Source organism: Sinocyclocheilus grahami, unplaced genomic scaffold (genome assembly GCF_001515645.1).
Source record: "Sinocyclocheilus grahami isolate Dianchi unplaced genomic scaffold, SAMN03320097.WGS_v1.1 scaffold215.1, whole genome shotgun sequence".
In the NCBI taxonomy this organism is placed as follows: domain Eukaryota; kingdom Metazoa; phylum Chordata; class Actinopteri; order Cypriniformes; family Cyprinidae; genus Sinocyclocheilus; species Sinocyclocheilus grahami.
Window position 1 is genome coordinate 232,601 of NW_015505394.1, and position 22,438 is coordinate 255,038.

The window sequence follows — 22,438 nt, forward strand, 5'->3', positions numbered from 1 at the left end:
GTGTAACTCTTTATTCCTTCAAGCTCATTTTATTAGATTGTATTATTTTTTAAACAATATATTTAAATTCACTTGTTTGCTCATGGTAGCATGTGCTCATATATTTGACATATTAGATAATTATCAAATAGAGTACAAAAGCTCAGATGAGTCAATTAAATGTCATACTGTTTCCTGTGACTGAGACAGGAACCATAAAGAAGTGACTGGGATGTAGTAGATATTAGAAAAAAAAATGTGAAGAACACATTCTGATGTTAACGCAAAATGCTTTGCATCCAGTCCAACTTTCCAAATGTTGGCCCAAATGTATCATATGCAAGTGTGTCCGGTGTCACACTTCTGTTGCTGTTTATACTTTTGCAACACTGTCAGATTAATAATTTTGCTGGTCCAATGTTAAATCTGGGTCCTTAAAAAAAACAGCTGAGAAGCAATTTTATGAATTGAGTAATTTCACAAGTATTCACACAGCCTTCTGAGCCACCTGTGGTCACATATTTAGTGGCACAGATTTTTATTGATTTATTTTCAGTTTTCTTTATTCTCCTTAGGGTGCGGCACACAGGAAAACATGAATAAAAGCTTTAAAAAAAAAAGTCAAATCTAAACAAAAATGAAATTCAAAACATCATATATTTACTTGTATACTGGAATATGCCGGCATATGCATCTATAAAAACATGGACTACATAAAGTGTGATCTGAATCAACTAGGACAATTCTTGGTGGGTAACTGTCTCAGGTCTTCCATATTTTCAACTCTACATGCTCATGGAAACATCAGTACTTTAGGCTTATTTTTGAGTATAGATGACAAAATGGAAGTCAAAATAAAAATGATTGCTCTTAAATGGATCAACACCCACCACTTAGAGCTCAAGGTTCAGTCTCAAAATAAAGCATGTCAAAAACATGTTTTAGATTTGAATGCTCAAATTAGACGACTCACTCAATGCACATTTCTCCAAATGTACTTGTGTACCATGTAGGTCCAGCAAACCTTTAGTAAGGGGGAAAAAAAGCAAGTGTGTGTGTGTAAACATTCCTGTTTCAAACTTGTGGTCCAAAACCTACCTATAGTGTGACTATATGTATAGAGTGATGTCGCACTGAAGAGATTGGTGTAAACGTGTAACTAATTATATATATTATGTACAGGTTTTTGTCAGGCATGTGTCTGTGTAGGCAAGTGTACATCATATGTACAGTAAAGTACATACATTGTGTATGATGAGTGAATAATGTGTACAATATGTGAGCTGTGTGTGGTCAGTTCCAGATCTTCAGGAAGCTGTCCCAGGAACCTGTGCTTACAGCCATGCCATCATCTGTGACCCCAAGACAGCTCACACGATTGTCATGGCCAGCCAGCACTCCTGTAAAAGACAATGAGTGTGACGGGTGAAAGTGTAAACATACTGTTTATATTGGGCCAGTTCAAAACCTGTATTTTAGTGGATTTCCCACCTCATGCATGCAGCATGTATACGCACCGTTCAAAAGTTTGGGATCGGTAAGATCTATTAAATGTTTGGAATGAAGTCTCGTATGCTCAAGGATGCATTTCTTTGATCAAAAGTAGTTATATCGTGAAATATTACAATTTAAAAAAAATATATATTTTCTATTTTAATACATGTTAAAATGTAATGTGTACCTGTGATAGCAAATCTAAATTTTCAGAATCATTACTCAAGTCTTCAGTGTCACATGATCCTTCAGAAATCATTCTAATGCTGATTTGATGCTAAAACTTGAGCACTTACTATCAATGTTGAAAACAGTTGCGCTGCTTAAAGTGCCCCTATTATGCGATTTTTAGGGTTCCTAATATTGTTTTGGGAGTCTCAGGTCAAACAACGCTTTCATTTTCTCAAAATATGCTTTTAATACCACCTCATTTTTCAGCGATTATCAAACGATTCGTTCGAATCAGTTCTAAAGGTGCGTCCCAAATCGTGTACTTGTGCACTATTCTATGACGTTTTGTAGTATAAATAGTGTGAGTAGTGCGTTCACACTGAAAATTCCAAAAAGAAAAAGTGCACTTTAAATACCCGGATGATATAAGAAAACAAAGTGTGGAATGTAGGACACTTCATGCACTCAACTGTCGCAGCTTTAATTATGTACCGAAAGGGGAGCGGCTATCAGACTCTGATTATGAATGACAAAATAACCTTATATAATTCATACACTACATGGTTGAGTACATAGTGCATAAATACATAGTGTATGAGTGCATAGTGTGTCATTTGGGATGCAGCTAATGATTCAGTGTCTCTAAACCTCTCCTTCCTGTGAGCCTTCTCTGCTCTGATTGGTCAGATGGCCCAGTCTGTTGTGATTGGTCCACCGTGTACAGTGTGTCTCGGAAACCTTACATCCGTTATCATAGTTCTGTATTTTGAACACACTGTAGAAAATATAAACATCTATTATTATCATACTTGTTGTGATTCAGTAGAGCTAGCTGGTCAAAATAAACTGGGTACTGAGCCATCTTTCAAGAGTAAGTGTTTTGTTAACCCCACATTAGAGAAGCAGTCGTCAGTAAAATGACGTGTTTGAGGGCGGGTCAAGTTGTTCGCGGCCGGCCTACGTAGAACATAGGCGGCCATTATGCAAATGTGTTACTAACGACTCGTTCAGGCTGTTCAGAGTCGATTCTTTCTTTTGGGAGACAATAACTTTATGCACTTTCGGCTTTACAACTTTGGAGATCGTTTGCATTCACATACAGCTACATTACACACTGCATGAAAGGCAATATTCAAAATGGCATAACGGGGGCATTATTTTTCAGGATTCTTTGATGGATAGATGTTTATTTGAAAATAATTTATTTGAAATATAAATCGACTGTAACATTATTATAACATTCTTGTAACATTATAATTGTCTAAATAAAAATCATTTATTTAAAAATAAAATTGTACTGATCCTAACCTTCTGAAAGGAAGTGTAAAAATGAAGCAAAATAATATAAAATAACAGTATTATAATATGAATATATAATAGTATGAATAATTTCCATTTAAAAGGCATATTAAAAATAGTTTTTATTAATAATGTGCATTTGAGTAATGTACTTTTATTTTGTAAATATAATATAATCTACTTTAATTGAAGTAATCTACACTACAAGCAAGTGTATCTATGCAACAAAACTATCTTGTACTGTAGCCAGCTCAGTTTTTTTTTTGTTTTTTTTTACAAGATCGGCATAATTTGTTATAGTCTGATACAAGAATTTAGAGCTAATTCCTGTATTTTACATTTGTGTAAATACCAGTGCCGGATTGTTCAATCTTCTGTTCCCCTAAACCCCGTGGATCCTACGTCACTATTGTTCAGAGACCTCATAAGTTACAAATGAAACATTTTGCAAACGGTTACTGCACTGCCACAAAATATTAACGCCAGTATGCACACCTGCTCGGTCTCCCTTCATGGCGTCCCAGATGTTGCAGTTAAAGTCATCGTAGCCGGCGAGCAGCAGACGGCCAGAGCGGGAGAAGGCCACAGAGGTGATGCCACAGATGATATTATCATGAGAGTATAAACACAGCTCCTGATCCGCACGCAGGTCAAACAGCCTGCAGGTGGCGTCATCAGAACCAGTCGCGAACGCACTGCCGCTGGGGAAGAACTGAGAGATGGAGGAGAAAATAAGTGAAAAGCAATGGTGATCTTCTTTGATTCTGCGATTTGTCTATTTGTTTACTCACACAGACAGCGTTGATGTCTGACTCGTGTCCGGTGAACGTCTGTCTGCACATGCTATCTCTGATGTCCCAGAGTTTAATGGAGGCGTCACAGGCCCCCGAGATGAAGGTCCGTGAGTCTGGAGCCAATGACAGACTCATCACATCTCCACTGTGACCTGAGAACAGCGTGGTCTGCTGCCCAGTCTCAATGTCCCACAGAGCGCTGGCACAAACACAAATACAAGGTTAAAACGTACAAACTGCACAGACATTATTGAATAATGTAAGTGTACGTTCAAAAGAAGCTGTAACTGAAAGTGAACGGTGTGTTTGATTGCAGCAATTCTCATCTGGTCTGATCACGGACAGCAGGGAAAAAACAACAAAATGCAAAACAAACAGGCTCATCAACTTTTAAAAGAGAGGAGAAATGCTTCCCATATCTTTTTCTGTTGACGTCCAAATTCATCTATCTCTTAGTAAGAGCTAGCTATGCTAACACAGACAGGTTGCGTGATATGTCTTCATTCTCAAAACCATGAAACTACAAAAAGTTTGATTATTAGTTTATTCCCCGCACATGTCTATCCCTGGTCAAGTCGAGTATATAATGTGTAGTCTGCCTCATGTTTCTTGGTCTGGTCTACTGAGTTGTGTTCGTGTGTCGCTCCTTGTTCCTGAGTTGGATTTGCCCGTGTCTTGGATATAATAAAGACTATTTTGTGTATTCCACGGCTCCGTGTTCCTTCCGGCAGCAATCGTGACAACAAGACAGTGAGTGAAGTGGCTGGTGGCAACTGAAAGTTTGTGCTACACAACTATTTATTTTACAGAGTTATTTTGAATTCATAAACCGAACTTACAACTTTCAGCTGCACTCACTTTATTTCTTTATTCCAGCTCAATTCAGCTAGTTGGTGAAAAAAAAATGAACTGAATCACCAAGTAGCTTATGTTATTTGCTTGTAGGCTTATGTTTTTCTCAGTACTGCTGTTTCCTATATGGAGAGTACGCAGCCTTAGGCAACTAGAAAGGGGGCACGAAATAAAAAAAATTTGGGGGGGGGGCTTAGGGCACACATTTGGCTGGTGTTTTTTAAATTTTACACACAGGCACCTTTAAAGGGGTCATATGATGCGATTAAAATTTTTCCTTTCTCTTTGGAGTGTTACAAGCTCTTGGTGCATAAAGAAGATCTGTAAAGTTGCAAAGACTAAAGTCTCAAATCCAAAGAGATATTCTTTATAAAAGTTAAGAGTCAACCACGCCTACCTAAAATGCCTCGTTCTAACACGCCCCCACATGTCTATGTCTCAATGTGGGAAGATATCATAAGATGCATAACGCCGCCCAAATGTTCACGCAAAGAAAGAAGGCGTAACTTTTATTCTCGCTGTAGTATTGTTGCTGCCGCCATGTCGTGAAGGCACTGTGTGTTTCGTTGTGAAAGCGAAACTACTTTGTTTGGTCTTCCAAAAGAGGACGATATCCACTTCGTCATATGACCCCTTTAATTGAAATGTAATGAACTGGTCACTTTCAAATGAACTTTGCAGAATCTGATCCCCCTTGGAATTTTAAAGCAATTTAAAGGTATTACAAGGTATGAGCAAAGCAACAAATTGTTATTTTTTGATTAACAGTTTGCTAAGCTAAAATTCGCTAATGCATTCTCTATGGTTAGCGTGCTAATCTAATAGCCTAAGATAACATATACAACATATACAGTACATATACATAACTTATAACAAATACAATATGCAGCTCTTAGATAATATTGTAAAACACTATGGGTGTGTCTCAATCAGCTCCCTAACTCGTAAATTGGTATATAGGGATGGCTGACGCGAAACTGACATTTCGACGCAGTGTTGAGATCCCGAAACGTAGATGTTTTGAAACACTGCTCTGAAGTGTGATTCAAAACACCCATGTCACATGACAACTCACTGCTCTGTGTGTGTGTGCACTTGGATGGGTTAAATGCAGAGCACAAATTCAGAGTATGGCACACCATACTTGGCTACAAATCATGCCACTTTTTTTTTCACTCTTTTATGGACATCGCCATCTTTGATATTACTTCGGTCACTGTTGCTATGGTTACTGGTAAGAAATACGGTCTTGACACCCATTGCACGTTCAAACAGACAGTATTTGAGATGCTACTGTAAGTTGCTATGTGAAAGGGACATTTCGAGACTCACTACTCACTACAGGTATGTGTTCTCTACCTGTTTATGCTGAAAAAAAAAGTCTTTCAAATCTATTGCGTGTCATATTTGAGTTGGCTGGTGTGGTTTGTTTCATTCTTCAGAAATGTGACATGCATAGTTTCCGGTAAGGGAGCATAGTGAGCATCGATGCTCCCTACTTTTTGCGGTGAATTGTGGGATTTTTCAGGGACGTTCCAGTGCACTGAAAGGATTTCGCAATGAGACAGCCCTTAAAATGGCTGACTCCCTGACTACTGAACTAGGGAGCTGATTGAAACGCATACTATATTTAATTCTGTGGTAAAATGAATAAAGTATTATTATTAATTAAATACTGATAATGATGATAATTTTTCAGAGTTTATAGAACAGACCTCTGATAGTCACATTTTTTTTGGCTGCATAATTGAAGATGCCTCATTTCAGAAAACTAACCATTGCATTCCAAAGTAAGAAAGACATTACAATAATTTACACCTAAAAAATAAATAAATCAATTTTATAATGGGTACTTTTCTGAAATGAGACATCTTTAAAGAAATGAGGGTGACAAATGCGACCTCTGGAGGGTGCAGCCTTCAAAATCACACACAGTTAAAAATATGGGCTGTGAATGGACATCAGTGGAATGTGATGATGACGAAAATTACGTCATGCAGACAGTCCGTAAACTAGAGCGTAATGCGGACAAGGGAAGTATTCTTTCAACTTTATAGTTACTACAGTATTACTGTACAAATGGCTCTAGTGCAGTATGTCCTTGGAGTATAGAACAGCTCACAAAAATCCTACATCTTTAAAGAAATTAATTTCCATTGTGGCTGCAGCTGTAGATGATTGGCCTTAAAAGATTAGTTAACATGTGGGTCAATGTGTCATGTTGTTCATTGTCTTCTGTGCTGTCAACAGATGCAAAAACCAAAGCCAAGGCACAAACCACTGAGTCATGCTGAGTCATGCTCATCTGCTACTTTTAACTTTTTTTTTGTTGTTGTTCTCTTTGATGCCAGGTGTAAGTGGTGAATTGTTAGAAGGTTGCGGATAGAGATACCTGGAGTCTGAGCCCCAGTGCATGGCGTAGATTTTAGCCAAATGCCCACGCAGTGTGCGCCTCGTCCTCATCTGTATCCTCCCCACCGGATCTAGGCCTGCTGTTATCTACCACACACACACAAACGCCACATAAATGAAAACCCACAGACCTCTGGAGATCACATCATCCGGCTCCTACATGTAATTACATCTCACCTGAGTGAGTGTGGAGTCTCCACATGCTTTCCTGGCATCCTGAGGGACAGAAGACAATGTTAGAGAACCATTCTACTGTCACTATTTGTACGTGGGGGTATGGCCAGTTTTTAAAATCAGGATCTCAGTGCACACTTAATTTTGAGTGGAGTCTCAGGAAAGCCACTACAGCATCACTAGAAATTGCTTATGGCATCCATACTGCTCTAAAAGCCAAACACCGTAACTACACCAACACGGAGTCTTGAAATTGATTCGATTTTCTCAAAGATATTTTATTGTATTGAAATACCTAGTGCTCTGAGTTAGTTTATTCTGTTGATACCCTTGAAAATGTTCAAGTCAAAGCTTGTTTTAGAATTTTTAGGAAAAATGGCTCTTCAACGTCTTATTTAGTTTCTATTTTAGACTTTATAATTGAAGTTTTGCCATGAAATAGCAATGGAAGCTGGCATGGCATTTTAAAAAAAAGCAAACACACTGTTTTCTCCGAATTTGCACTCAGAAAATGATAATCAGTGCAGATTTTAAGCCCTAAATTAGACTTCATATAAGTGTATTTAGCAGTGACATGATAAACACTCATTTAGTTCATTACTATATATAAGGGTTAATGTAAAGCCAACTGTCATTATGGAAGCATAAACCCTGACATGGTGATCAGGACTCCAATGCAGTTTATTTTTTAGCAGTATCAGTAGGACTCACTCTGATCTGATTGCGCAGTTGCTCAGCCTCCTGACGAAGCTGCTCGAGCTCACTCATCTTGAAATGACCTTTAACCTTTACCCTCTGAACTCTCTCACCCCTGTAGACACCTGTAGAATAAAACAAGACATGTGAATAACATCAAAGACCACAGTGTTCTAGTTGAACCCAGTTACGAATCACAGACAGTTTGTAGGATTGACAAGCAGAATAATACAAATGTTTCATTGCAATTTGAAAGTTTTTTTTTTTTAATTAATCTTAATAAGTATATTGGTAAGATTTTTTATTATAATATGTGTATAAAACATGTTTAGTACTGGTAATTTCATAGTGCAGATGTCCTGCGGGTTTATATTAACATTACGGCATAATCTTTAATCTGGTATAATCTGGCTAACAACCTATAATTTAATAGGATTAATATTCTGGGAGCCATTCCAAACAGAAACAAGACCGTAAATAAAAGTGTGTGTATCAGATAGAGAGATTTGAAATTTCAATCATTCATTTGTTCTAAATTACATTTTATGTTGTTTGCTTTGGCAATACAAAATGTACTTTAGGCCATGCCAATACAGCTATTTGAATTGAATTTAAATTAGAGAAAGAATATGTTGCCTGACCTGAAACCATACATGAGGTTACACATTTAAATTGGCATGCAAAAACACACAGGATTTTTGCATGTGTTTTTTTACACAGTCAAATGTGTCACAAATCATCAACCAATCCCATAGTCTTTTGAACCTTATGAACAGTTCTACTTTGCATGTATCCAGTTATAACCCACAGATCTCAGTATGGCTATTGTATCAATGCTGATGGGAGCTGTGAGACACGGATGCAAAAAGTATTGTTGTTACCCCCTTACCACACATACTTATTAGAGAGCCTTAATTCCCTCAACACACACACGCAAACATAACACCACAGCAGGAAGAAAGAAATTAAGCAATGTATAAGAATCAATATGTGAGGAAACTCCACACAAACAGCATAAAAGCTACACACACCCACTTGAAAACTTACACATCACAACCCATCATAGAGAAAGAAGCAGCAATGATGTATAATTCTATTTTACCCACAAAACCTTTCGCTCAGATAAATGGCTTAGATCGGAGGAATCTTGGCTAATCTAGATGACTCAAACGCCTTCTGAACCTTTTAAGGTCTTTAAGCATGTTGGGAAAGCAGCAGCTGGTAAAGGAGAGAAGGGTTAGTTATCCTCTGGTCCATACTAGTGCACCATAATGCCTTCTGGACTGATGTATAGTATTTGAAATCAGCTATATATATAATGTGTGTGTGTGTGTGTGTGTGTGTGTGTGTGTTACAAATAGCCTAAGGATTAAGCATTATCTATTTATTAACCTACTGTTTTTTTTTATCTTCTTTGCAGCAGGGTTATATTATTGTCAGCACTATGTAAAATAATACGACTTCATACATTAAATATGACAGGAGGGGACTGTCAGCTGATAAGCACCAAATTGAGAGCAATAACAAGGCCACCACCTCGGAGTAGGCAAATGTATTCTCCATCGCCATAAAACTGGTAAAATGTTTTCTACAACTATTTTACAGACAGAAGCTCCAAACCAGACAGATGAGATGTGGAAACAGCATGTTGCATCCGGCTTCCATCCGCAGAATGCCGCAGAATGACGGCTGTATCAGTGGCGAGGCCAGAAATTTAAAATTGAGTGGACCTTGTTAACATAGTGTGGACCTCAGTGCCTTTTTCAAAAATAATTTTACAATAGCCTATATGAGATTAAAATAGGGATGCAAATTTCGTATGATTTTTGTGACCGGAACGACTTTAAACGACTGAGGATCATACACTACCAGACTTGTGACTATTTAAAAAGTCGGTGAGTGTATGATGCCTAGTGTTTAAAAATCTGGTCAGAATACTGGGCATCAAACACTACACGACTGAGGATCACACACACTACCAGTCAGAGCCGATCCTCCCTATACACAAAATACGCAAGCTGCGTAGGGCCCCCGAAACACCAGGGGGACCCCCTTGCTCTCAAAGATGATTTAATTTTTGTTTCATTTTTGAATTTGGCCAACGGTTATGAAAACATGAATGATCATTTCTTTTAATGTGGTGCGCTGTTGGCCTTTCTATGTAAAAATCAGTAAAATCATGTAATGTGAATGTCGTACAGTCTTGCTCGAGACTAAAAAAACTAGTTGAAAGCGTACTGAGCCGCGGAAAAGACACTGTTTCTCAAGCGCGACTCGAGACAGAGTGAAACACGGACAAATGCGTTTCATTCACTCATAGCGCCAACATCAATATGTAGTTCAAAATCGGCTGAAAATATCAAACATGTTTGATATCCTCCGACTGGATGGACTCAAAGTCTGAAGCTAAAAAATCGTGAGTCTAACCATCGTACACAACACGATTTTCAATTAAATCTGTCGACTCAAATCTGCAGACTGGCTCTGACTTTCAGCAACTATTGCCTGAACTTCTCCAGACTGTAAATCAGGGTAAAGTTTGTGTAGTGTATTCCACTCCTTTAGAGTGACATTACATGCTGCTTTGAACATCTAACAGTTAAAAAGTTGCACAGATCAATGGAAGAAACGACAACCAAGACTTGACAACCCTGCATCCAACACGTACGAGCTGCAGAAGTCAGATTTCACTGATCACGGGTTGAGAGGAGATATGACTAACAAGATCATACTGGAGGATTTGTTGCTCCAACAGATCCTGAGCTCATTGAAAAACATCCCATAAATATCTCATAAGATGTGCTTCCTTTACACAGAGCACGCGTGATCGTGAAAGTGAACAGTGAGCGCTCATTCAAAAGAGATTATATACTCTGCATATCGATAGCGGCTCCCTAATGCGCGAAAATTCTATGCAATGTTGGAATGTTTGCGGGAGTGGGCGGAACTGGACACAAAATCTTGGGAGCGGAACATACACGTTGCAGGACCGGGCGGTAATGGTCAGAAATTTAGTGGGAGCGGGATTAAAGGTGCGTTCATGCCATATCGGAATTCCCATAATTACGAGATTCCAACTTGTAAAAAGCGTTCACGTCCTCGTAGAACTCGTAATTACAACTTGTGAACTGGGAGTTTTCTAAGAGCTACGACTTGTACCACGTGACCGCTGTACCAACTGACCACCGCAGGCTCTGTTTAGGCGTTGATAGTGTTGCCATAGAAAAGCATAATTCTGAGTCCGAGGACGTGAACAGCTCCGAGTAGAACGTCATGTGTTGTCATCTCGAAATTACGGTTATTACGATATGGCGTGAATGCAGCATAAGAAAACAGTCCCTCGCAGGGCTCTAATACAAAAACGCAAACAATGATTGGCGACTGTAGAAAGCAAAAGCCGAATCCCGGACATTTTGGGTGATTTAGAAATCGATTTAAAATGCCGGACACATTTTTTTAGGTCCAAAAAGAGGGCATGTCCGGTAAAAAGAGGATTATGTAATGTATGCAGGATTTTGATCCTCATTTGATTGGTCGGGCCAGCAGTCAATCTGGGTGGGCCTGTGCCACCCTGGCCCTTATGTAGCCTCACCACTGGGCTGTACAGAACCATTTTGGTTAAATCAGCGTTCCATTACTGATACAAAAGCGCCCAATACTAATAATATGTTTGTTGCATTTGTGTCTATGGAGTTCTGTTAGCATGAACTATAAAGAAATGTCAGACTTTGCCCCACCCCTACAGCTGAATGCAGAGTGAAATATGCACTCTCTGCATACTGCGAGGAAAGGGAGAAAAGTAAGCGGCACATCTATCGTTTACTGACACCAACCGCTGATTTCACTGAAACCACAACCTATTTAAACTACGTATCCTTTTACACCAGGGAGACCGCTGCAAAACGTGTGTTTGCTTGGTCACATGGGTTACGTTTGTATTTGAGTTAGATCGTCCTACGCCCAGAATAACAGACATGTGAACGGTTAACCTCGGTTAGTCCTCTTTTATCTTTCTACCGTGGAGGCATACACTTGTGCAAGATGTGACAGAATTCACATACAGTGCTTGTTATGTTTCCCCTTTAAGGATGTTTAGTTGCCTGTGGTGGGGGAGGTTTCCCCTTTAAGGGTTTTACGTTTTGCTAGTTCATTAAAGCTATAGCCAGTTCAAGGCTTTTCATCCAATTGTTAATTTAATCGCACAAACACCTACACTACTGACATTTGCATATGGCAAGCTGTTTTAACAAGTATTCCTTAATTAAACCTAACTAGTATCTATATTTGATGCTTATTTTTTATCATTAGTATGTAATCAAGTACTGACTAGTATCTTATATTGGGATCTAGGGTTTAAATATCTACTATTTGTATGTATGTATTCCAGTATTTGCTATTCCAATTTTGCTAGTAACTTCATTAATAACAAGTAGCTTACTTGTTCTTTAGTTACTTCTCCAGTTTCTATTTCAGTTTTCCTGGTGTTAACTAAAGGCTGGAATACACTACATGACTTTTTAAATCTGAAGAGATATTAAAACACTAGGCATCATACACTTACCAACTTTGTAAACAGTCACAGAAGAAACACTGTCCATCATACACTACACGACTGAGGATCACACACTACCAGACTTTAAAGTCATTCCGATCACAACAAACGGTGTAAACAATGAGTGACGTATACACGTGAGAGATCATTTCCGGCGCTTGCGTAAACTACACCAGAGCGTGTACACACCTCACGCACCGGATGCCGTGCACGCTCTCAAGGCAGTTGGACATAGTGGTGTATTAGAGGTAAAAAAAATTATATAAATACTGTTCGGTTTGTCGCACAAACCAATCGTTTTGTGTCTTAGGACATTAATGTGTCATCACGAGCCGCAGGGTTTAATTTGTAAATTTGGATTTGTCTGTGCATGTTTTTTTTACTCTCATAGATTTTGTTACCATTGCCATGCATTATACGACTGATAGACTGCAACGGTTGGAGTTAAAAATAATCATTTGTGTTCTACTGAAGAAACAAAGTCACCTACATCTTGGATGCCCTGGGGGTAAAGCAGATAAACATCAAATTTAAATTTTTGGGTGAACTATCCCTTTATGTCCTAAAGGCTTACCTTCCTTTTTCAAAAGACACACACACACACACAAGTGTCCTGCTGGCACTTTCCCATTTAATGGCAGGCATGGTGACCTACCCTTTTTTTTTTTTTTTTTTACAAATCTGTCGTAAAATAATCATATGCAACTCGTGGCGTATATTCCAAGCGTTCTGAATGTATGCTGTAGGGTTTGGTGAGAAACAAACCGAAATGGCAAGTTATAGAAAATATTGCATTGCAGTCCTGTGCTAGTGTGCAGCAACTCGCATCGCGCACAAGAGCTTATTCGTATGAGATCAATTTTAATAAATTTTTTATAAAACAAAAGACTACATTATAAAACTCAGAAGAGTATGTATTTTAATATCTCTGTTCTCCGGTTGTTCTTGCGTAAACGTTATAGGCCTATCATATATTCAATGCATTATTCTTTCCTTTTTATATTAGTGTTTAAAATATTTAATTTAAAAGTAAATAATTAATTAAACAAACAAACTCACTGGGCGACCAGGGTAGGCTATGACAGCCATCATATCATACCCTGCCATGCCCAGCTGATGATGCAAAGCATATCTACACAGAAGAAAGCCCAGTCTAGGCTCTGCCTTGGTACGGATTGTGTCGAGCTATTCGTTAGTCTAGCTGTTTGATGAGAAAAAGATGAAATATAGTTGCAATAAACGCGTTAAGAATCCTGCAGCAGCGGAGGACTATTATTCTTCTGCACGGAACTGTGGAAGAAGTGATGACGGCACGGTTTGATCGAAATATATTCAAGCTGTTTATTAATTTTTCCACCTCTGAACGAAAAACGAAAAATTAAGCAGAATTCTTGATACACGGATTATCATACACTACGCGATTTTTCAATGAAACCTGTCAACTCAAATCTGCAGACTGGCTCTGTCTTACGGCAATTAGTGTCAACTTGTTTGGACTGTAAATTGGAAAAATCGGGGGGAAAATCGTGTAGTGTATCCCATCCTTAATCAAACACTAGTACCCATTTATTGGACATTATGGTGTAGGGGTTGAACGACTTCAGATTTTTTAAAGTCGACATTAATGTGATGAAAGTCGGTGCAACGTCGACTAGACACTGATGATGTAACAAGTATGAACAAATAAGCCTGAACCTTGAGCCGAGACTCGAACACGTTGTGCACAGCTATAGCATATGACACAGCGCTGCCCACATGCCTATTGCTCCTATAACAGCTCATTTTTATCAGTTCTTTTGTCTTTGGGGCGTTATATTTCTTACAGATTTCTGAATGTTCTAAATCAGATACAGATAAAGTAGCTGTGACGAGAGGGGCGGGGCCGAGAGCTGTGGGAACGGAGCGAGGCCGGTGGAGGAAATGCTAATGCACGACACCTGCGCCACTCACCGGTCTCGAGTCCCACGGAGGAGCTCCGGAAGGATAAAAGGAGGAGTGACGGCAGTGTTGGACGAGAGAGGACCAGGCCTGGACTTTATTTTGTGTTTTGTGTGCGGCAGTCGTCTGCGAGGGGCTGCCGCTTTACTTTCGTTTTGTGTTTGTTTATTTTATTAAAGTTTTGTTTGAATGTTCGCCGGTTCCCGCCTCCTTCTTCCCGAACTACGAACTGTGTTACAGTAGCACAGTAAAGATTCCATTTATATGAATGCATTAGTGAGAGAGCAATTGCATGTGTGAATTAATTCTACCTGGCAGCGTCTCTCTGCTAAAAGTGAAGCTGTGGGTTTTAGTTACTAAGAAATATATACTAGGACTTTTCAGTTTATAAGCTATTTTATTGAGAAATCACAGAACAGTGTTGACAATACATTTCCGCGCTACTGAATGATTCTGTGTGCTCGCGATCTGCACGTGACGTACGAGCTACTGTCTTTAGCCTGTGTGCACGCGTTACAATGCAGCAGTGCATTAGATTAGAACGGCGATTAAATTACCTGTATAATAAGCTGTTTAAAACGTGCATTCTCCCGTTCAATTTCGAGCATCCACACGGTATAATCACACAAGTCTTGTGGAGCGCTATCGGAGTATGCATTTATTTGTCATTTTAACTGTTTGGAAACGGAGCGTAAATGAGGACTTCAAAGATTTCTTATCCTGTTGCGCCCTCTATAGGGCCAGTGACTAGTCGACGTCAAGTCAAAGCCACTAGAAGGCAAGCCTGCAACCTTTAACCAAAAAAGTGTGATGGCTAATGCTAATGCTTCCGGTTTGGCAGTACATGGGAAAGGAGACCAGAGGCCGTTTTTTTTATTTATGGATTTCAATGGAGGAGAGGCTTCACTATGCTGAATAAACAGCTTTTTTAGAGGAAACAGCTTATAATTTAATGAATCGACAGCCTATCAGCTAATCTCCAACATATTTTACACTAAGCAATACTTTTGGATTGAACTATTTTTAGAGTTTACACCGAAAAAAATGCCATTTTATAAGAGAAGTCACTGACTTTTTGCGACTGGTGGGATTCAGCTTACGGCATTTCTCATTCATTCCTATGGTATCCGTAAATGGTGACTTAGTGTCGCACAACTCTGACTAAAATTCAGTGACATCAAGGCTGTAATGTGATTGGTTATTAAGGCACACATGATCCAAGTTGACTGTTACGCTTTCTCCAATAGTAAGTAATACAGACCCTCTCATCTCCCTATAGTAAGACAATCTCTGGTCAAGCTTAAAGCGTCATGGCAGACATTAAAGTCGACTAGTTGATTGGGGCGTTATATTTCTTACAGATTTCTGAATGTTCTAAATCAGATACAGATAAAGTAGCTGTGACGAGAGGGGCGGGGCCGAGAGCTGTGGGAACGGAGCGAGGCCGGTGGAGGAAATGCTAATGCACGACACCTGCGCCACTCACCGGTCTCGAGTCCCACGGAGGAGCTCCGGAAGGATAAAAGGAGGAGTGACGGCAGTGTTGGACGAGAGAGGACCAGGCCTGGACTTTATTTTGTGTTTTGTGTGCGGCAGTCGTCTGCGAGGGGCTGCCGCTTTACTTTCGTTTTGTGTTTGTTTATTTTATTAAAGTTTTGTTTGAATGTTCGCCGGTTCCCGCCTCCTTCTTCCCGAACTACGAACTGTGTTACAGTAGCACAGTAAAGATTCCATTTATATGAATGCATTAGTGAGAGAGCAATTGCATGTGTGAATTAATTCTACCTGGCAGCGTCTCTCTGCTAAAAGTGAAGCTGTGGGTTTTAGTTACTAAGAAATATATACTAGGACTTTTCAGTTTATAAGCTATTTTATTGAGAAATCACAGAACAGTGTTGACAATACATTTCCGCGCTACTGAATGATTCTGTGTGTGTGCGATGTACGAGCTACTGTCTGTAGCCTGTGTGTGTGCGTTACTATCAAAGTCCCTTTAAGGCAAGTCATGTCACTCATCTTTAAAAACGACTCTCGGGCATGCAAGTGCAGCTCCAATCTCTTTGAATGGGGAAACATCAAATTCTCCAAAACTGTTCGCCAAGCTTAAGATTAAATTTCATATTTGAAATCACCAATGAAATCTGACAACAACTGTCTCATAAATGTTGTTTCTTTTGCTCAAATAGCATTGAAAAAAGCTTATTTTTCAAGCTATACCAGCCAGTGTGCAAGTGCAGTCCTGAGCGCACGTCTCAGAACGCTGACTGTTTCTATAGCAACCGGGACTTATAATGGCAACTGCAGTGACACGCTGAGTTTACCGATTAGCTATTGGCTCTTTTACTCAGAAGGCGGGGCTTCGTTCGATAGAGCCTCCAAAACTGTTCGCCAAGCTTAAGATTAAATTTCATATTTGAAATCACCAATGAAATCTGACAACAACTGTCTCATAAATGTTGTTTCTTTTGCTCAAATAGCATTGAAAAAAGCTTATTTTTCAAGCTATACCAGCCAGTGTGCAAGTGCAGTCCTGAGCGCACGTCTCAGAACGCTGACTGTTTCTATAGCAACCGGGACTTATAATGGCAACTGCAGTGACACGCTGAGTTTACCGATTAGCTATTGGCTCTTTTACTCAGAAGGCGGGGCTTCGTTCGATAGAGCGGCCATATTGAGCATTGCATTTTTCCCCATTCAAAACTATATGAGTGACATGTCTTGGGTATTCTATAGTCTTATGAAGCAGCGCATTAGATTAGACTAACTTGTACAATAAGCTGTTAAAAACATGCATTCTCCAGTTCAATTTCGAGTATCCAGTTGGTATAATCACACGTTTTGTGGAGCGCTTTTGAAGTATGCATTTATTTGAATTTTAACTGTTTGGAAACGGAGCGTAAATGTGGACTTCAATGATTTCTTATCTAGCGACTAGTTGACGTCAAGCTTAAAGCGTCATGGCAGAGCATTAAAGTCACCTAATCGACTAGTCATCTAGTCTGTGCAACTCCTACTATGGTGTATTCAAATTGGTACTAATAAAAAATATCTACCAATAATATTTGAAATGAACAAAGTAGCCATTCTGATTCATTATTACATATGACAAGCAAAAGAGCAAGTGTCAATAGCATAATAAGAGATAAGTAATGTTAACCTGTTAACCCGCACCTGGATACCGGCGCACTGAACGCTCTTTGTTTGCACGTGTCAATGTTTACGAATAGATTAAATGAAAAGGGACATAATTAATCTTGACAAACTATATATCATTCTAAAGGTCTAAGCCTCAAGCATCGACGATAGATCGCTGTTTTTCAATGGAAAGCTTATAAAGAATGTATTTGCTAAATTTGTGTAAGCAGTACACATCAAAACATGCATAATAAAAACGCAATACATACCAGGTTCATTGTAATAACGAGTCATAAACGCATCCACAGCAGTAAATCCCGGTTTAATTAGAAAGGTAAGGGTCCACTGAACAACATCCCATAGAGCACTTTTAGTTCCACGAAACAATAACGTTGTAATATGGATGGTAATTCCTTTGTTTACGTCTCATTTCTTCTGGGACAGTTATTGTTTGTATCCGTTATGGAATAACTTGCGCTCAAAAAAACTGCATCTTGGTAGTAAAAAGCAACATGGTTTTGTAGCATACAGTGTCACAAACAGAATGATACCATCCACAAAAAAAAAGTCAAAGATACACAGAATATTGTTTATTTGAATTCTGGCACTCTCTCGTGATGGCTCATGATGCACGCTTTAACGCACCTGTCATCTGTAGGGGCCTAACTTAGCGATCGGCTTTTTGCACAATTTTTTTGTTTTCTTCAACATTTTTCATATGTTTGTGTGTTTTGTGGGGAATGTGGCTGTATCTGCATGATTACCATCTGTATGACTGCACATCAGCGTGTGATTACTGTCTGTATGACAGCTATCAGTGTGAATGTGGTCTATATGAACGGCATTAGTGTGATTATTGACTATATGGCCGGCCATCTGTATGATTACCATCTGTATGACCGGCCATCAGCATGTGATTACTGACTGTATGAACAGCTATCAGTGTGAATGCTGTATGTCTAGCAAACTCAGTGTGTACTTGACATGCATAGTTAATTCTTTTTTCTTTTCTTATTTATTTGTATTACTTTTTTCTTATTTATTACTTAAAATTATTATTATTTTATTTTTCTAGTGCTCAAATAAATCACTTACACAATGTCTAAGATTCTGTCTATTGTTTTATAATTGAAAAACTATGCAGTGGTATGTATAATGACTAAAATAGTTTGTAGAACCCTTCAATACATTTGATAAATATTTTCCTCAAATGGGGGGGGGGGCTAGACATAGTCTCAGAAAAATGGTTGCAGGAATCTCATTTTTCATGGTATCTTCTTCAGATTTGAAATATAAACTATAATATGACTTTCAACCCATTACTTTTTTTTGGATTGCTCCAGGACTGATTTCATGTATTTTTATATGAAATTTAAAAAAAAATCAGTGTGGTACAATTTTTTTCAAGGCACTTCAGTGTCTATAACTTTTATCTTTATGAGCATTATCAACTCTGGATGATGGATAGTAGAGCCCAAAGGGTCTTCTTGCCAAAGACACCAAAATTGTGTGTAGCACACTGAAGTCAGGAACTGTTGCAATTTTAAGTTAGGTAGGTAATTTTCAGCTGTGAGTCCCAAAATGGGGGGTGCAGGTTAACAATTGGGCTAAATACCAGTGTTGTATAAACATAAATATTTAAAACGTACAGTGGGGAAAAAAAGTATTTAGTCAGCCACCAATTGTGCAAGTTCTCCCACTTAAAAAGATGAGAGAGGCCTGTAATTTTCATCATAGGTATACCTCAACTATGAGAGACAAAATGAGAAAAAAAAATCCAGAAAAGAGCCAGAAATCTTGCTTGTTTGTAGGTGACCAAATACTTATTTTACCGAGGAATTTACCAATTAATTCTTTAAAAAACCTACAATGTGATTTTCTGGATTTTTTTTCTCATTTTGTCTCTCATAGTTGAGGTATACCTATGATGAAAATTACAGGCCTCTCTCATCTTTTTAAGTGGGAGAACTTGCACAATTGGTGGCTGACTAAATACTTTTTTGCCCCACTGTATATACTAGTGAAGCTGGAATATATACTAGTAACTATCCCAGTTAAGCAAAAAACATTAGTATCTACTAAATAGTAAAACTGGAATATGAACCAGTAACAACTGGAATGCATACTAGTAGGAACTAGTAGTAAAGTGAAAATGATACTTGTCACTATTAGATTTATTACTAGTCATTTAAAAAATAATAATAGTAAAAAATAATAGTATATAAAATAATCAAAATAATAGTAAATCAAAATATTTAGTATAAAGTAGTGCTGGGCAACGATACATTTTTTTAAATTGCGATTAATCGCATGATTGCCTGTGATTAATCGCATTGTTTTGCACAAAATTCAATAATGCATTCAAAAGTAGTGTATTGTGCACTTTTTTCATTTTAAAGTACTACTATATTAACAAAAGTGCAATAACATTTGGTTTGCAAACACTTTAGGTGCTTTTTATAGCAGTATTCCTTTTACATATAGCAGTTAAAATATTTCTTGTAAATCTCAACTTATAACATTAACGTAATCAAATTAAATATAAAACAAGCTATTTGCCACTGCCAGAGCATTAACGTTTTACGTTTAACGATACGTGCAGCATGATTGCGTGAACATTTCTGAGCAGCAAGAGTGATTGATCTGTAAAGCAATATATTGTGAGAGGGCCATGTGTTACCGCGTCCCAAACGACTCAAAATAATAAACCACAAAGTTAAAAAAAACAATGCGTTCCACTGTTCTGAGAGAGAGCGCTTCTCTGCTGTCTTCACGTGCTATCGGAAACTTCCTTCCCACTTATGAAGTCGTAAGCGCTTCATGTGAATGCTGCAGCAGTCTTAGGCCAACCCCAAATGCTCTCATTGGTTGAGACGCGTGATGACACACCCCAAGCCAGTAATGATCAACATCCCACCCCTCCTGTGACCCATGGTTTGTCTGTATGTGTATTCAGAGCCAGTGAGCAACGGACTTTCATAATAATAAAAAACTGCGTTAACCTGCGATAAAATAATTGTCGGCGTTAATCAATTAATGCATTAACGCGACAATAACGCGTTAACTTGCCCAGCCCTAGTATAAAGCAATAAATGTTGATACAGCTTGCCATAATCAGAGCTGTGGAGTGAGTAAAGCGCTGTAGGCTGCGGCCAGCTGAAGAACAGGAGTCTTCTGCTCCATCAATTCACGACTCACGGCTAAAATAAGACATGCAACACCTTTAAAAACAGATGTAATGTGATATACAATCTCCGTGATATTCCTATTGATTTTGAAAAACAATCCACTGATGCGATTTTGTGACAAAACCTGTAAAATCCCAAATGATCGAAAATAACACATTACAAATGAACCCATTTTAATGTTCTAAAACGTCCTACTTTTTATCCATACGTCTCATCTGGGTCACAACATTCTGATGAATCTTAGGAATTAATATAGGCCTACCTGTTAATCTTCTGTTTGGCTTTAGTCTCCACGTACAGTGACTGGAATGCTGAAGCGGGTGGCGGAAGTAATTCGCAGGGAATTTTTCTGCTGGAAAATGATTAGGACTGCATAATGTCGGTTTTCTCCTAATGCTAGTTAGGCCTCAGCAACTGTGTGTTTCGTGTGTGAAACAAATCAAAACGATGTTATCATGAAGTAGGCTACAGAGCTACGTATGTCGCCCTCTGATCGTTAAGTGAGGATGGGAAGAAGCCTTTTCCAAGCTATTTCTGGTTTCAGTACACTTTGCTATTGGGAGGGGGAAAATATTTTGCGCCTTAAATGGTATAATTACCGACAGATGTAATAAGTCCAAATACTGTAAAGCTTTCAAATCAAGTACATGCCGTCGTTGTCTTTATACTGCGTTGCTTGATCCTCGCCTCTTTCCTCCCGAGTGTCGTCTTCCTCCGCCTTCTCGTTCTGGTCTCTTCGATTTGACCGTCGCTCCTCGTCCAAGAAATGACCAATTCAATACAAAGCGAGGCACCCCGTGGCCCTTTAAAGAAATTAAAATGAAGAAACCAAATTCGACTTGGTTATCTCTCCGGAGGAGCATACCCATCCATCAGTTCAAATGTGACTGTGCCAGCATAGGAGGCGGGGTGAATTCAACATAAGCAACAGTACAGTTGTTTTCTAAATAATTCAAATAATGTGCACTCACTCTGCTGTCAATTCAGTCCCATATGAAATCATTCGGTCTGCACCAGAAACACGTAGCATCACATATGCGCGATTCAACCACACCCATTTTATTGCGAATGTACCACTGCAGCGCAGACCTCCACCGCCAAACAGCGGCTCAGGGGGGTGAACAGCACCTCACACTGGAACACACTCGAGTTTAGGCCGCTAAAGCTAATATCTGTTCTGTGGTGAAATGTGGAGGCGAGAATAAGTAGATCTCAGTTTAAACGTTTGTGGGAAATGACAAATAAAGGAAGTGGAGAAAATAGTGACATTCTACAGAATTCCCCCTACGCGCTGCTCAATGACCACATGAATGCGCTCCTGAGCGGAGTGTTGCCAGGTCGCGCAAGAAAGCCCAAAATAGGCGACGTCCCCTAAGAAACATAGCGGAGCTGAGAAAGGAGAGCAAACTATAATAATGAATATAGCGATAGAGGGCGTGGCTCCAACAGTAGGTGTGGGTATTTGGAGCCATTAGTTGGTCACAGTTTGTCTTTTTATTCCAGATTTACTACTAACTTAATTAGGCTATAATTACTCACTAGTATGTTCTTTAGTAACTTTTAACTATTTAAATAGTTACTCGTTTTTATGCTAGTTTTACCTGGTACTAACTGAACAGACACTATAGTACTCATTATAAACATTATGATTGTGTTTTGGAGGCCAAGCACCAACCATAAAATAAATATTCTACTCTCTCTCTCTCTCTCTCTGTGTGTGTGTGTGTGTGTGTGTGTGTGTGAGAGAGAGAGAG

At 38.8% G+C, this 22,438-nt stretch overlaps 1 protein-coding gene across 1 annotated transcript; it reads right to left on the reverse strand.

Moving 5' to 3' along the window:
* Positions 1 to 190: 190 nt before the first annotated feature.
* LOC107596185 (guanine nucleotide-binding protein G(I)/G(S)/G(T) subunit beta-2-like) lies at positions 191 to 21,938 on the reverse strand. The gene is made up of 8 exons (XM_016286866.1): positions 21,656 to 21,938; positions 20,947 to 21,487; positions 7,887 to 7,996; positions 7,179 to 7,217; positions 6,899 to 7,088; positions 3,735 to 3,946; positions 3,439 to 3,655; positions 191 to 1,379 (listed from the first exon to the last, which is right to left on the reverse strand). Exons 3-8 carry the CDS (start codon positions 7,941 to 7,943, stop codon positions 1,273 to 1,275), a joined length of 822 nt encoding a protein of 273 aa, XP_016142352.1. The 5' UTR covers positions 7,944 to 7,996; positions 20,947 to 21,487; positions 21,656 to 21,938; the 3' UTR covers positions 191 to 1,272.
* Between the last annotated feature and the right edge of the window lie 500 nt (positions 21,939 to 22,438).

What these genes read in the sequence shown, in the direction of transcription:
- LOC107596185 (XM_016286866.1), bottom strand. Translation starts at nt 7,943, where the DNA reads ATGAGTGAGCTCGAGCAGCTTCGTCAGGAGGCTGAGCAACTGCGCAAT. An exon ending in CAGACATCAACGCTGTCTGT is followed by an intron (nt 3,656 to 3,734) that starts GTGAGTAAACAA and finishes TCCATCTCTCAG; the next exon opens with TTCTTCCCCAGCGGCAGTGC. An exon ending in CATGAAGGGAGACCGAGCAG is followed by an intron (nt 1,380 to 3,438) that starts GTGTGCATACTG and finishes TGTCTTTTACAG; the next exon opens with GAGTGCTGGCTGGCCATGAC.